At 48.1% G+C, this 15,000-nt stretch overlaps 2 protein-coding genes across 2 annotated transcripts in view; both read right to left on the reverse strand.

The window, feature by feature from the left end:
* LOC115369788 (NACHT, LRR and PYD domains-containing protein 12-like) overlaps window positions 1–15,000 on the reverse strand; it is a 322,926-nt gene that overhangs the window by 79,418 nt on the left and 228,508 nt on the right. The window lies entirely within an intron of this gene.
* Window positions 4,562–15,000, reverse strand: part of masp1 (MBL associated serine protease 1) — a 28,577-nt gene continuing 18,138 nt past the window's right edge. The window contains exons 5-13 of the mRNA XM_030066549.1: window positions 14,764–14,960; window positions 14,496–14,643; window positions 12,921–13,039; window positions 11,598–11,676; window positions 7,377–7,514; window positions 7,163–7,237; window positions 6,333–6,580; window positions 5,278–5,466; window positions 4,562–5,035 (exon numbers count right to left, since the gene is read on the reverse strand). Coding sequence (XP_029922409.1) covers window positions 4,562–5,035; window positions 5,278–5,466; window positions 6,333–6,580; window positions 7,163–7,237; window positions 7,377–7,514; window positions 11,598–11,676; window positions 12,921–13,039; window positions 14,496–14,643; window positions 14,764–14,960 — 1,667 coding nt within the window. The remainder of the gene's footprint in view (window positions 5,036–5,277; window positions 5,467–6,332; window positions 6,581–7,162; window positions 7,238–7,376; window positions 7,515–11,597; window positions 11,677–12,920; window positions 13,040–14,495; window positions 14,644–14,763; window positions 14,961–15,000) is intronic.

Consider the following 15,000-nt stretch of genomic DNA (forward strand, 5'->3'; position numbering starts at 1 on the left):
TAGTTTCTCATTAACGTGTAAATTATTACTTGTTTTTTTCTGCTTTTGTCACCTGAGTCACAGCTTTTTTTTTTTTTTTTTTAATCTGTCTGTGTCCGACGACTCGTGTGTGAAATGTAAAATGTAAAATGTAAAATGTGCTCAGTGAGTTTGTTTGAGTTTGTCCTTCACCGCCTCACATGCAGATCTGAGTGAGCAAACCAAGAGGACACCTGACGCTTTTTTATTTATTTATTTATTTATTTCAGTTCATTCCCAAGGTGATTAATATTTCATGATATGACGCAGGCGACCAGGCGGTGCAGTCGCCACGTGCAGCAGCAGCCGAGATACAGAAACAGCCGCCGGCATAAAAAAAAAAAAAAAAAAAAAAAAAAAAACAGTGACATAAACGAGGTAAATGTTCAGATGAAAATAAACAGGTAAGACAGAGACGCTGAGGAGGAGGCAAACACCGTTTCCACTTCTGTGACGGAGAGAGAGACAGGGAGGGCAGCGGAGAGAGAGACGGGGAGGGCAGCGGAGAGAGAGACAGGGAGGGCAGGAGAGAGAGAGACGGGGAGGGCAGCGGAGAGAGAGACAGGGAGGACAGCAGAGAGAGAGACGGGGAGGGCAGCGGAGAGAGAGACAGGGAGGACAGCGGAGAGAGAGACAGGGAGGGCAGACAGGCAGGCAGACTCAGAGAAATAATCAGCATTCATGGGGGCTAAAGGGGGGACGATAGATAGATAGATAGATAGATGATGGATGGATGGATGGATGGATGGATGAATAGATAGATAGATGGATAGATAGATAGATAGATAGATAGACAGTGTCTTTTAGCTCATTTCCACTATAAAGAGCCGTGCTGTGAAGGGTCTTGGAGTGTTTCTATTGTTTATGGTACCAGCGGGTCGGCGTCATAGAATTAGAGAGGCGCGCTCGTTGCCATGGAGTTGTCATAGTAACAAGAGGAGCAGTCAGTTGTTAGCCTACATTAGCTTTTTGCTGCTTTTTTTTAATGGACAAAATCTTGTTGAATAAAAAAACCACCGGTCAGCGTCAGGCGGGTCGGCCGGTCGGCGAGCCGTCTGACCCCCCTGCTGCCATCATCATCATCCTCACAGATGCTCTGCCATCTGCGCTTAGTGGTACTGCTTATGCGGAACCGTGAATTTGACGGCGCGGCGCGGCGCAGCACGGCGCGGTACCAGTGGAAAAACACTGAGTGTCTGTGGTTCTTCTAGTTTGTTCAGACAGTAAAAGTCAGGCTGGTCTGGTTCTGCTTGGCTCGGTGGTTCTCTTTGTGTCGCTGCTCAGATCCAGACAGGTCTATCAGACTGCCCAAACTGGGGTGGCAGAGCCTGTTTTTCGGGTGGCAGCTGCCAGCCCGGGCCACCCTGGTGGATCCGGCCCTGGCAGCAAAGGGTCAGGCCTCAGCCCAGATTAGTGGTACACATCCGTGCGTCCCAGGACAATTCTTTTTTAATGTGCGGGCACACCTGAGGGAAGTATGTGTGTGTGTGTGTGTGTGTGTGTGTGTGTGTGTGAATTACTAATGTGTGAGCTCATGAAAACACTAAGAAGCTTCAAAAACACTTTCCCTGCCGTGTAAACGTCACGGCTGCCTGCCAGCTTCCTGAAAACGACGTCGCAGGATCGTCATGTGGCGCGGCGTGTTGAGGCCCCCAGGTGGCGCTGTGCATTGTCGGGTATTTCAGAGCGGACGGCGGGCTTTTGGAAAACAGAGTGAAGCTGGAAACCCTGGAGTGATCAGTCTGAAGGCTCAGAGGCCTGTACCATAAAGCTGGATTAACATAGTCGGGCTTTCTCTTACTTATCTGGCTTCACTTAACGAGACATCAGCACTCAGGATTTTCGGTACCATTAAGCCGACTATCAACTCACTAATTCAACCCAGACTTTCCAATCTAGATCTGTGCGCGCTCACATAAAAAGGGCGGAGTTTGCTGCATGCGACCAATCGCAGACATGGAAAAATCCACCCGAGCCGCATACTTTACAATGACGGAGGAGCAGACAATAATCATTAATAAATACGAGGAATATAAATCAATAATCCAGGCAAAAAGCAACACAGTTGCAGCTGCCAAAAGCCGCAAGGAATGGTGGCAAAAAATCACGACTGTGTCAATGCGTAAATTAGTGGGATTATAATCTGACTTCCCCACCATGACGGCACGAGTAGATCTGACTACAGTAACATTTGTATTCAGTAAATGAATGTGTCTCCCACTCAGCCGTACACTCCTGCAGAGGAACTGGCCCTCTCTCACAGTGAGGGGCGACCCTCGCTGGACCGCTGCCCTCAGTTTGAGTTTCAGCAGAATCGTCACTTTGATTCAACTGGTTTTGATATTTCATTTTATAAAGCATCTGACACCTCGTGTTTATTCTGCTGGTTAAAATATTATTTCACTGTCACTTAAAGACAGTAAAACATTTAGCATCAACTCCCATGTGGACTTTTCAGGGCAGCCAGCCTAAATACTAAATATGAGCAAACTAATGGAAACCTAAAGGAGCCCAGAGGCTGGCCTGGATTTTATCAGGCTTTTATTTAACCCTCTGAATTAAATTCCCCTCATTTATTTTCAAAAACATTAAAAAAAAAAAAAAAAAAAATTAGGCTACATCAGTCTACAAGATAAATTTTTGGTTGGACAGTGCAGTCATGAGTAACAAAAAAAAAAGCCTACAAGAAGAATTGTAAAATGTATTAATTTTAATTTTATAAAAGAAGAAGAAAGGGAAAATGGGCAGGCCATTTTCCAAAAGAGCTGATTGGTCAGTAGGTGGGGCTTTTCTACCTGCTGAGCTCTTATCCTGAACTTAACCTGCTCAGGAGCAGGTCAGGTGTTCAGCATACGTTACCACGGCAACGTAGCCCGATAAAAAGTAAACCACCTTTATGGTACAGAAAAGCCAGGGTTAAGCCTGAAGTTAGCTCGCTAAGCCGAAATCCAGCTTTATGGTACAGGCCTCAGGTCTCTGCGTTCATCTCCTCCATGTTTGTTCAGGTTTACAGGAAGCTTCCGGATACGAGCCAAACACAGCAGCAGCACCAGAAATCATGAGGGCGGCGTTTAGCTCGAGAGAGAGTCTGTGAGCGTACGACGGCACATTAGGGCCAAATGTTATAGCGTCAGGGCAGGAGGGTCATATTCCGAGAAAAAAACTCAGAATTTCCCAGATTAAAGTCAGAAATTCCAGAGAAAAATCGTCACAAATTTACAAGAAAAAAAACCCTCGATGTCTGAGATTATAAAGTCACAAATTTACAAGACAAAAACTATGAAAACTAGTTTTCCTCCTCCTCTCTGTCCATGGCTCCACCTGTGCTGCCCCCTGCTGGCCGTGTGTCAGGCCTGCAGCTGATCCCCTCAGCAGATCCTACAGGAACAAGGAGATCCTGCTGATCTGAGCCCAGAATCAGCAGATTGTTTTCTTCTGAATCGGCCCAAGTCACAGCAACGTCTCTTCAGAGTCCAGATGCTGAGGAGGAGGTTGGGGTTCTGGACTCAGACCAGCAGGATTTCCTTCAGACTGGATCCCACAGGAGGAGAACAAACTGGTTTTCACAGGTTTTTCTTCAGTTTTTCTCATAAATGTACCACTTTAAGAGAATTTGGGAGTTTTTTCTTCATAATCTCAGGAGTTTTTTTCTCAAAAATTTCCACCTGGACCTCCAGTCAAACCAGCTCATCCAGTCAGGGATACAAACTTTGTGGATGGAGTCGGGCAGCAGATCAGACGTGTGTGTTGTCGTCTGTCCAGTTTCTCGGTGCGCGTCACGTTGCACTCTCCAGAAACATTCAACAAGATGAGGAGTGTAAGAAACAAGCTGGGACAGACAGTGGAGTGTGTTATTTTCACTCTGTTTCTCTGACTAACATTTTCAAATGCTTTCAGGTCTTTGGCCTCATTTGATGATCCAGAGTCAAGAAGAAGAGCATCAAGATGCATGACGGCGTGTTAGGGCCACTGTAGGGAGGGAAAAAATCATGTAGCCGGGGGAGGGGAGGTAACATTTCTAGAAAGAAACTCATCATTTCTGAGATTAAAATTGTAAATTTATGAGGAAAAAAAACTCTGAGATTGAGAGAAAGCTCACAAATTTATGAGCAAAAAAAATAAAATAAAATAAAAAGCTGACTTTATTATCTCAGAATTTTCAAGGTGTTTTCTTGTAAATTTGTGTGTTTTTTCCTACAAATTTGTACATTTTTTCCTCATAAATTTACAACTTTAATTTCAGAATGTCTGGGTTTTTTTCTCACAAATTAGTGATTTTATAATCTCAGAATTTTTGCATTTTTTTTCTCAAATATGTAAATTTTGAGAAAATTTACATACCCCCCCTCCCACCCCCCCCTTTTACAGTGGCCCTAATATGGTGTCATGCTAACAACATAAAAACAATATAAACATTATAAAATAATCCCATCAGAAATTTTCGGACCATTGTGTTTTTGTTTTTTCGGCTGAATAACGAGCACAGAAATGGCGAAGTGCTGGTTTTCTACGCGGCAGCGACTGAGCCGTGTGCGTCTCCGTCTCACCACCAGGGGGCAGTATCCAGCTGACTCTGTATCCACTCCACATAGTTGGCCACCCTGGTGTAAACGCCGTACACCCTCTGGCTGCCGCAATCCTCCGGCCCGCCCCACGACACCAAGCCGAACACCGCCCACCGCCGGCTGGCCCCGTCCTCCATCACAAACGCCCCCCCGCTGTCCCCCAGGCAGGTGTCCCGCCCCCCCTCGTAGAATCCGGCGCAGAACATGTTGTCGGTGATGTTGTAGTCGAGGGAGCGCGAGGCGTAGCTGGCCTGGCACTCGTCCTGCGGCACCACCGGCAGCTTGACGTACTGCAGGAGGTCAGAGGTCATGCCCGGGTCGGCGGCTGCCGCGGGGTCAGAGGTCAGGGTGGAGGGGTCGCCGGAGGAGGAGGAGGAGGAGGTGTTGGGGTTGGAGATGCCCCACCCGGCGACCACGCCCAGGGAGTTGGGCAGGGGGGTGGGGAGGCTGTCCTGAAGACACACAGAGGTTGTGGAAAGTTATTTTACTAAAACGACTTTTTCCAATAATGTTTACGCTTTGAAATATTTTCTCTCCCCCGACCAAAAACAACAAAAATAAACCCTCCAGAGGATCAGTCCAGCTCACTGTGTCTGTGTTCACCTCTTTCATTTTTCTCTCAGAGTCTCACGCCCCTCCCCCCCCGGCTCCTGCAGTGGCCCTAACAGGCCGCCGTAGCCTTCTTGGCGCTCACCTTGCTCTGTGGCGGCGGGAGGCAGACGGGGCGGATGACCTGGTTAAGCTCCACCCCCTCGCTCAGCTTCACCAGGGCGATGTCGTTGTTGTAGTTGCGCGGCTGAAACTCCGGGTGGAGCAGAACCTTTTCCACGGAGCGGTTGGTGGCGCGCCGCTTGTCTCTGGCGTCGTGCAGACCCAGGAACACCTGAGGGGAGGAAGCGGCAGGTAACCAGGGCACAGCGCCATCAGCTGGGCGACCTCATCACACGCTCGGCTGTCCGGCCGGCATGTTCAGTTTTTGTCTCGTAACTTTAATGGCCCTAACACGCCGTCATACATACAGCCTCAGTTAGGTACCTTTATTTTTTTGTAAAGCTTTGTTTGCATCTTTATTTCACATAACGAAAATATTTTTTCATACCTAGTTTTCATTATTTTCATTAATGATAATAACCTCAGCTTGGTGGGACGCAGGATTGCTAAAAACAAACAAACAAACAAACAAACAAACAAACAAAAACATGACCAAGCTTGTCCACCAAAACAAGTAAAAACGTTCCACAACTGTCATTCAAAAAAAAGGAAATTTTCCTTTAAAATATTTCACAAAAATAAATGAGAACGTCCTTCTGGGTGAGGATGTTTTGCAGGTCAAAAGGCTCCAGGCGAAATATTTTGGCAACACAAATAAGAACGACTCAGAAAAACAAGTGAAAATGTCCCTCTAAGAGGTTTTGGGAGAATATGTGTATATATGTGCATATTCTCATTTGACCAGACTCAGTTTCTGTGAGACGTTTTGGGAGAAAAATATTTGCTGTACAATAAAACCAAAACATCGACTTCAAAAAAATTTATGAATAAAGCCGCAACAACAAAGAGCAGCTTCAGTTTGTGTCACTTCCAGCGTAGGAGTTAGCAATTTTTACCTTTAATTATAGCGCCCCCATCAGGCCAACTGGGGTCAAAGTTCTTGGGCAGCATTTGTACACAACTTCAAAGCACATGCAGGCTGTCATGTCTGCATCATGTGCAGACGGCATTAAACCCAGAGCTTCAGCTGCCACAGACCTTGATGTGCTCGGGGGCCACGGGGACGACGCTGCTGTCCCTCCGCTGGGACCGCAGGACGTGGGCCGCGGTCAGAACCCAGGAGCCGGACAGCAGGGCCCCGGAGCCGAACCAGCGGTCCTCAGGGACCCGGGTCAGATCCTCCACGCTGAGCAGGACCTGCCAGGGGAACAGGCCGGGCTCGGCGCTGCGACCGCCCACGATGCGCTTCACCTGGCCGGGCAGAGGCTGAGAGGGCTGGCCGCACGCTGCAGGGACACACACACACACACACACACACACACACACACACACACACACACACACACACACACACACACACACACACACACACAGGAAGGGCTTTTATTGTGGAGCTGCAGCCTGAATTAAAAAAAGGACGAGACATGAGAGAAAGGAGAGGAGAGGAAAAAACGACAGAGCTGGGGGAGGGGGGTAAGACTCCAGGAAAAAAATACAATTACCAAGATTAAAGTGGTAAATTTATGTAAACAAAACCTCATAAATTTAGAGAAAAACCAGTGAAACCAGTTTGTTCTCCTCCTGTGGGATCCAGTCTGAAGGAAATCCTGCTGGTCTGAGTCCAGAACCCCAACCTCCTCCTCAGCATCTGGACTCTGAAGAGACGTTGCTGTGACTTGGGCCGATTCAGAAGAAAACAATCTGCTGATTCTGGGTCAGATCAGCAGGATCTCCTTGTTCCTGTAGAATCTGCTGAGGGGATCAGCTGCAGGCCTGAGACACGGCCAGCAGGGGGCAGCACAGGTGGAGCCTGTGTGTGTGTGTGTGTGTGTGTGTGTGTGTGTGTGTAAACAGGGAGTGGTGTTGACCTGGGAGGCAGCTGGGGACTGCAGCTCCTAGTTCTGAGTTGGTCCACTCCCCCGTCTGCCCACAGCTGTAGGAGCCTGCAGCACACACACACACACACACACACACACACACACACACACACACACACACACATTTGCAGACTGAAAGCTTCAAGAGGTTGTTGCTTTATATAAAAACAATAAGAATAGTAATAATAATAATGAGGGAGCTGACTGTTGATGTTGGGGTGCAGCTGGAAGGCGTCGTCCTTGCAGACGTACTGGACAGTAGCGCCAAACAGTGTGCTGTTGTCATGACTACCGAACACCGTGTCGCCCATGGCAACCACCTTGGGGCTCCCACAATCCACCTCTGTAAGGGAGGGAGAATGAAATATTATTTTCAACATCCAGTTAAACATTACAGCCAGAGAGAGAGAGAGAGAGAGAGAGAGACAGAGAGAGAGAGAGAGAGAGAGAGAGAGAGAGAGACAGAGAGAGAGAGAGAGAGAGGGAGGAGAGAGAGAGAGAGAGAGAGAGGAGGACCAGCTGGACCAAAGTGGAAAAAAGAGTTGGTAGAAATGGAAAAATGGCGTCTCTGCTGCTCCTCGGTGGGACTGTCCCGGCCAGTTTCCAGCTGCTGAGGGCCAGACAGGGCTGACCCAGCTCTGAGGCGGAGCTAAGGCTGGTGGGCGGGGCTTACCTGGCTGTGGGCGGGGCTTACCTGGCTGTGGGCGGGGTGAGGGTGCAGCTGAAGGCTGGATTATGCTTCTGCGTAAGCGGAGCGTACGGGGGTTGTGCGACCGCCGCAGAGCCTTGCCTCCGAGAAACTGTAACTACGCAGACCCCCCATAGCCCCCAGCGCCGGCCCCCCACTGACAACAAGAGCTGTGATTGGTCCGCCGAACTACAGCATGTCGCCCCTCGGGCGTCACATCCAGTTGTTGTTCTGGCAGCGTCATTTTTAAAAGAGCTGCTGTTGTGATCACATCTCGACTCGTCGCTTTATTTCAAATTGTTTGGAAAGTTTGGATCCTGCTGGATCTGGATCTGCTGCTCCTTTTAAAACTGGAGCTGCCGGCACCACGACAGGTAGAGGAGCGACCGAACGCCACAGGGTCTGTAGGTCTGCAGAAAAAAAAAAATGCGCCCCATAGCGTTTTGGCGGAGAATTGCATTGGGTCCAACACACAGCGGGACAGGCCCGCCAAAAACTGACCAAACTGAGGTGTCAGTCCGAGGCAGGTGAAGCCCACGACGCACAAAGTGGCGTCCAAAGGAATAAAAAACCCTGTGGTCCGTAGCTCTGCAGGAGTTAGTCGCTGCCGGCTCTGCAGACTTTAGCCGCTCTCGTCGGGGCGGGACCAGGCCGCGGGACCAGGCCGCGGGACCAGGCCGCCGGGCGACGGCCGCCGGGCGACGGTGGTTCGAAGCTCAGAGACGAGGAGGTGAAGAAATGATGAAGTCTTACTTCCAGATGCACAGAGAAGGCGAGATCTTGCTTATTTTTTATTCTTGCACAAAAGTTTTTGTTTTCTTCTTCTGTGGTTTTGCTGTTTGAGGAAAGTTACAGCAGAACATTTTGAGAAGGAAAAAAAAATGTCCACTTATTTGCACTGATTGTGTGTTTTATTCAGAATACACATCCATACTTTACACATTTGAATACCTGTGTGTGTGTGTGTGTGTGTGTGTGTGTGTGTGTGTGTGTGTGTGTGTTTTCCCTTCCTACTGTCTGAGTGTTGCATATTGAAATGAGGGCGTGTGAATCAAGAAGAAGAGTTCATGTTTGTGTTATTTTATCTTCCTTTATCCATCTGAAACACTGACTGTGTGTGTGTGTGTGTGTGTGTGTGTGTGTGCATGCAGTTCCCACACTGAACACCAGGGGGAGAGGATCTATTTCCTGTATCTGAGCAGGTGGTGCTGACAGACAGGTGTGTGAGACGGGAGGCACGTCTCTGTGGAAACGCTGGAAGTTTCTGTTTGCTCTGATGTTTGAGTTCATGAATGGAAACTTTATTGTTTGGACTGAATATGGACCGTTGTGTTACACCTGCTGAGGTGAGCATGTTTATTAGTCATGTTGAATAAATGGTTCACGAATCCAAAGACATTCACTGGACACGGGTTTATTTTGAGCCCCAGAAGAGTCAGACTGTGAGTTTGTGGTTGAAGCAGCCGCCTCATAATGTTCTGCTTCATCAACACTCAGAAACCACACAGCTGATGATCGGCTGTGGAAAGCAAAACGTTTCCCCGCTTAGGGACTATTTTCCCTGGCGGAGGAGGAAGAGGAGGAGGAGGAGGAAGAGGAGGAGGAGGAGGAGGAGGAGGAGGAGGAGGGAGCGTTTCAGTGTGAAAAAGTCCTGAAAAGCCAACAGTGCTGCTGCTTTTAGGAAAACTCATGTGGAGGACTTTATTGGGCTGCTGGAAAACTGGAGTGAAGAAAGTGTGAAGGCTCTGAAAGTTCATGTTCATATCGTAGTGGAATGAATGGAGGAAAGGGAGGAGGAGTGATGTGGCAGCTCTGAAAGCCCACTGCTCGCTCTGGGAGGAGAGCAGAGGAACGTTCTGGAGAGGAACCTCTGGACATGCAGAGGAACCTGGACGCAGCTTCAGAATGTGAGTTTGTTCACACAAACACAAAATGCAGATTCTGGTGTTTTTGTTTTTATTTTGTTTTTTTGTAGGAAAAATTATGATGAAACTAGAGCTACTGGCCATGAAAAAGATCTAGGAAACATAAAACTATAAAAGTAAAAAACGGATCATTTCTATTTCCTACAGAATGTCGACCGATGGAAAGACGTCTGACCCGGAGACAGTCGCTCTAATCTACAATCTGATTGGTTAGTACGCTGGACAGAGACCGCCGGCTCCTCCCCATGTCTGTTTCTGGAGGGGCGAGAGAGACAGACAGAGAGACAGACAGACAGCAGGAGGTGTGGTGACCCAGCAGTTCGACATGCTCGTCTTGTGTTTGAGCCTCTGAGGAAAACATTTCAGTTTAAGGCTGAAGAGTAAAGAGTAAAGTGGTAAATTTACGAGAAAAAACTCACAAATTTATGTGAAAAAACTTGAACATTCTGAGACAATAACGTCACAAATTTGCGACTTTATAATCTCAGAAATTTTTTTTATAATAAATTTGAGACCTCAAAAACTCAGAATTTAAGTTTTTTTTCTCATAAACTCACAACTTTAATCTCAGAATTTGTGTTTTTTTTTTTTTTGGGTCACAAATTTGCAACTTTATAATCTCAGAATTTTTTTCTAATAAATTTGTGATTTTTTTTCTCAAAAATTTACAACTTTATACTCTCAAAATCTGAGTTCAGTGAATTCTAAAACCACATGCAAAGACACAGCATCAAGTACGACGGCATGTCAGGGCCAGTGTCTGAAAAAAAAAAAAAAAAAAAACGTATGGGGTAATGGAACATTGGACAAAAAAGAAGATATAAGAAAAACTCATTTTCCATGTTTTTCTCCTAAATTTTCCACTTTAATCTTGGAAATTCTGAGTTTTTTTCTTAGAATATTATCCATACAAGTTTTTTTCCCCTATAATGGCCCTGAAACGCCGTCATAATCATGCACCTGTACTGCCAGTGAAGAAAACGGCTAAATGACATTTGTGATCAGGGAAACAGTCACACCAGTTTCATTTCCTGGATCAAAAACATTACAGGCAACCAGAGAGCGGCATGCTGGGAAAGAAACAGGGCAGGAGCTGAAGACAGAGGCAGTCAAGTTTAGTTTATTTACTCGACTGACACAGGAGAGAATTAAGATCTACAGCAGGGGGTCTTCAAAGTGGGGTCCGGGCCCCGCAGGGGTCCCTGAGGGTCTTCCAGAGGGTCCTCGGTTTAATTTCCCTGTGCTCTAACTGACTAGAAAAAAAAAACGAGTGGTTTGAGGAGAAGTTTGTTAGTGGTGGATCTTCCTCCACCTTCAGCAGTGTGAGGATCACTGCGACAGACGGAAGGAGAGATGTGTTCAGAGGTTACACCGCCACCATCTGGCTGCTCCTCACACCGGCCGAGTTCAAAGAAAATATCTCCCAAGCCGTGTGTTTCAGCTCCACGTGATCCTCTGTGTGAATCAGACGCTTCAGAGCTGCTGGGAGGTTGATTGTTTCACTTTGACAGAGTCAGGCTAACAACTCCCATAGACTTCAAGTCTTTATGCTAAGCTAACAGGAAATGCTACCCATAGGAGCTGAACCAGTGGACCTCCAGAGGTGAAGATGGTGTCCTGTACTGGTCAGATCACTGATGCTGGATCATATTTTGTGGCCTTTCATGAACATTTAATGCTGCACACAAACTAAAATATCTCTAGGTGTAAGGGTCCCTGCAGGGCCAAATCATTTCAGACGGGGGGTCCGCGGCTTTTTGAGGGTCAACATGTGGGTCCAGTGAAAAGCCCCTGAGCTAAACTGCATCCTTACTTTGACACTGTGGGAGACGGCTGCTCCACGAGCCGTCGCTCTGACAGTCGATCTGGAAGTGGTCCAAATACTCTCCATCCTGAGAGAGAGAGAGAGAGAGAGAGAGAGAGAGAGAGAGAGAGAGAGAGAGAACAGACTTTCCATCAATCTACCAGGACAGGGACAAAGGAGCTGTGTGACTTCTTCTACAGAAACTGGTTATTATGGTGACATTAAATGTTGCTAACACATTTCAGCCACCAGGGGGCGATAAGGACCTTCATCCAGAAGACACCAGGCAGGCATTCATCTGCAGCAGTGTGGAAAAAGTAGTTCTGCGGTTATCCTTTAATTGTCAAATCCACAAGTTCCTGGCCTTCAAAACACAGCACGGCTCTGAGGCGACACACCGCCTCCACATGTCGGAGCCACGCCAGAGATCATCTACTCATGGAGATGGTCCACCTGAAAGGACGTGTGTCTCCACCTGCAGGGGGCGCCGTAGAGGCTCAAACTGAGTCAACTGAATCGAAACTCAGCTCTCCAGATGATAATCATGATCATCAAAACGAGCAGCCGCTGCTTCAGAAGCTCCACATTTCTCTGAGCTCAGAGGAAGGAAATGTGGAACATTTAGGAAGCAGATGATTGGTTCTCCTGTGGTTCTGCAGCCAGTCAGCAGCACAGAGCCTCAATGCCAGTGCTAATCTGCTCAAACTCACAGCATTTTACAGCCATGGATTATAATCTCAGTTTATAATCCTGTCTGCAGCAGAAATATGGACAGGAACAGTCCAGTTACTGATCAATATCTGGATCAAATGGACTGATCAGTTTAGAGCATTGAGCCCCACTGACCCACACAGATTCTGCTCTGTTTAGCTCAGTGCTGCCCCCGCTGGACACAACACTGACCTGCAGGCTGTTTAGCTCAGTGCTGCCCCCGCTGGACACAACACTGACCTGCAGGCTGTTTAGCTCAGTGCTGCCCCCGCTGGACACAACACTGACCTGCAGGCTGTTTAGCTCAGTGCTGCCCCCGCTGGACACAACACTGACCTGCAGGCTGTGTGTCTGTCCCACAGCAGACAGTGGACATGGGTCAGGTTTAAATCTCTTTCAGTTTAGTTTCAGCCACTAGTGGGCGACGTGTGTTCATACAGAAGACATCCACCAGCCCAGGCACTCAGTAGTAGTAAGTAGTAGTAATATTCAGTAGAAGTAGTTGTATAATTAGTAGCAGTAATATGACCATAGTGCAGTAATGTTTTAACTGTCATGTCCACAGGTGTGGTGACTTGACTGACTGGGTGTTTCCTGCCCGGCTGTGCTGGGCTATCTGACCTTCAGCAGTCTGTATCCGGGCTTGCAGGTAACCAGGATGTGCTCTTTAAAGGAGTACTCTGATTGGACGGGGTTCAGCAGGGAGTTCTCTGGGCTCTCTGGGACCGGACACCGACTTCCTGTCAGGACAAAACATTAAAGAGCAAAACGTTTAAAGCTTGTGCAACTTTGTAGCATGGGCACCATCGAGTGGATCTCCAAGCCCCTCCCACCTGAGACTCAATCCCTCCTCCAAGCCCCTCCCACCTGAGACTCAGTCCCTCCTCCAAGCCCCTCCCACCTGAGACTCAGTCCCTCCTCCAAGCCCGGGAGGCATTTGATTTTCTGTCATTCAACACAGCCTACACCTGATCCTACACCAGATCCTACACCTGATCCTACACCTGATCCTACACTGGATCCTACATCAGATCCTACATCAGATCCTACACCTGATCCTACACCAGATCCTACACCTGATCCTACACCAGATCCTACACCAGATCCTACACCAGATCTTACACCTGATCTTACACCTGATCTTACACCAGATCCTACACCAGATCCTACACCTGATCCTACACCTGATCCTACACCAGATCCTACACCTGATCTTACACCTGATCCTACACCAGATCCTACACCTGATCCTACATCAGATCCTACACCTGATCTTACACCTGATCCTACACCAGATCCTAAACCAGATCCTACACCTGATCCTACACCTGATCTTACACCTGATCCTACACCAGATCCTACACCAGATCCTACACCTGATCCTACATCAGATCCTACACCTGATCTTACACCTGATCCTACACCAGATCCTACACCTGATCTTACACCCGATCCTACACCCGATCCTACACCAGATCCTACACCCGATCCTACACCCGATCCTACACCAGATCCTACACCTGATCCTACACCCGATCCTACACCAGATCCTACACCTGATCCTACACCAGATCCTACACCTGATCCTACACCAGATCCTACACCAGATCCTACACCAGATCTTACACCTGATCTTACACCTGATCTTACACCAGATCCTACACCAGATCCTACACCTGATCCTACACCTGATCCTACACCAGATCCTACACCTGATCTTACACCTGATCCTACACCAGATCCTACACCTGATCCTACATCAGATCCTACACCTGATCTTACACCTGATCCTACACCAGATCCTAAACCAGATCCTACACCTGATCCTACACCTGATCTTACACCTGATCCTACACCAGATCCTACACCAGATCCTACACCTGATCCTACACCAGATCCTACACCTGATCCTACATCAGATCCTACACCTGATCCTACACCAGATCCTACACCAGATCCTACACCTGATTCTACACCTGATCTTACACCAGATCCTACACCAGATCCTATACCAGATCCTACACCTGATCCTACACCTGATCTTACACTAGATCCTACACCAGATCCTACACCAGATCCTACACCTGATCTTACACCTGATCCTACACCAGATCCTATGCACCGTTAGGTTCAGTCTGTGAGTTCTGAGTTAAATCCCTGATCTGCAGATGTGCAGTCTGTGGTCTCCTTACTGACCTACAGATGTGTATGTGAGCCTCCAGCCCAGGTTTTCTCCTGAGTTGTCGCTGTGGAAGAACACCTGGACCAGGTTGCTGTCGGTCTGGATCACACCTGGAGATTTATCGCCACAGAACGGCCCGAAGCTGCGGCTGCCGGCCTGGACCTGCAGCACAAACAGCAGCGTTGGTGGTAGCTGTGGTGGTCGCAGTAGATGTGTGTGTGTGTGAGTGTGTGTGTGTGTGTGTGTGTGTGTGTGTGTGTGTGAGAGTGTGTGTGTGCTGACCTTGACGTAGTCGTAGGGACAGCTGACGTCGGGGTGATCCTCCACGTCGAAGCTGGGGTCGAACTCGAGGCGGAGCTTGAAGCCGGGCTCCACCTCAATGCGATAAACACAGTCGGAGCTCTTGGGATACGCAGCAGGATAGTCGGCACTGCTCAGCACACCTGAGCGCTCGCGAAACACACTGTCACTGCACTCCACTGCACACACACACACACACACACACACACACACACACAC

Source organism: Myripristis murdjan, chromosome 13 (genome assembly GCF_902150065.1).
Source record: "Myripristis murdjan chromosome 13, fMyrMur1.1, whole genome shotgun sequence".
NCBI classification, from domain to species: domain Eukaryota; kingdom Metazoa; phylum Chordata; class Actinopteri; order Holocentriformes; family Holocentridae; genus Myripristis; species Myripristis murdjan.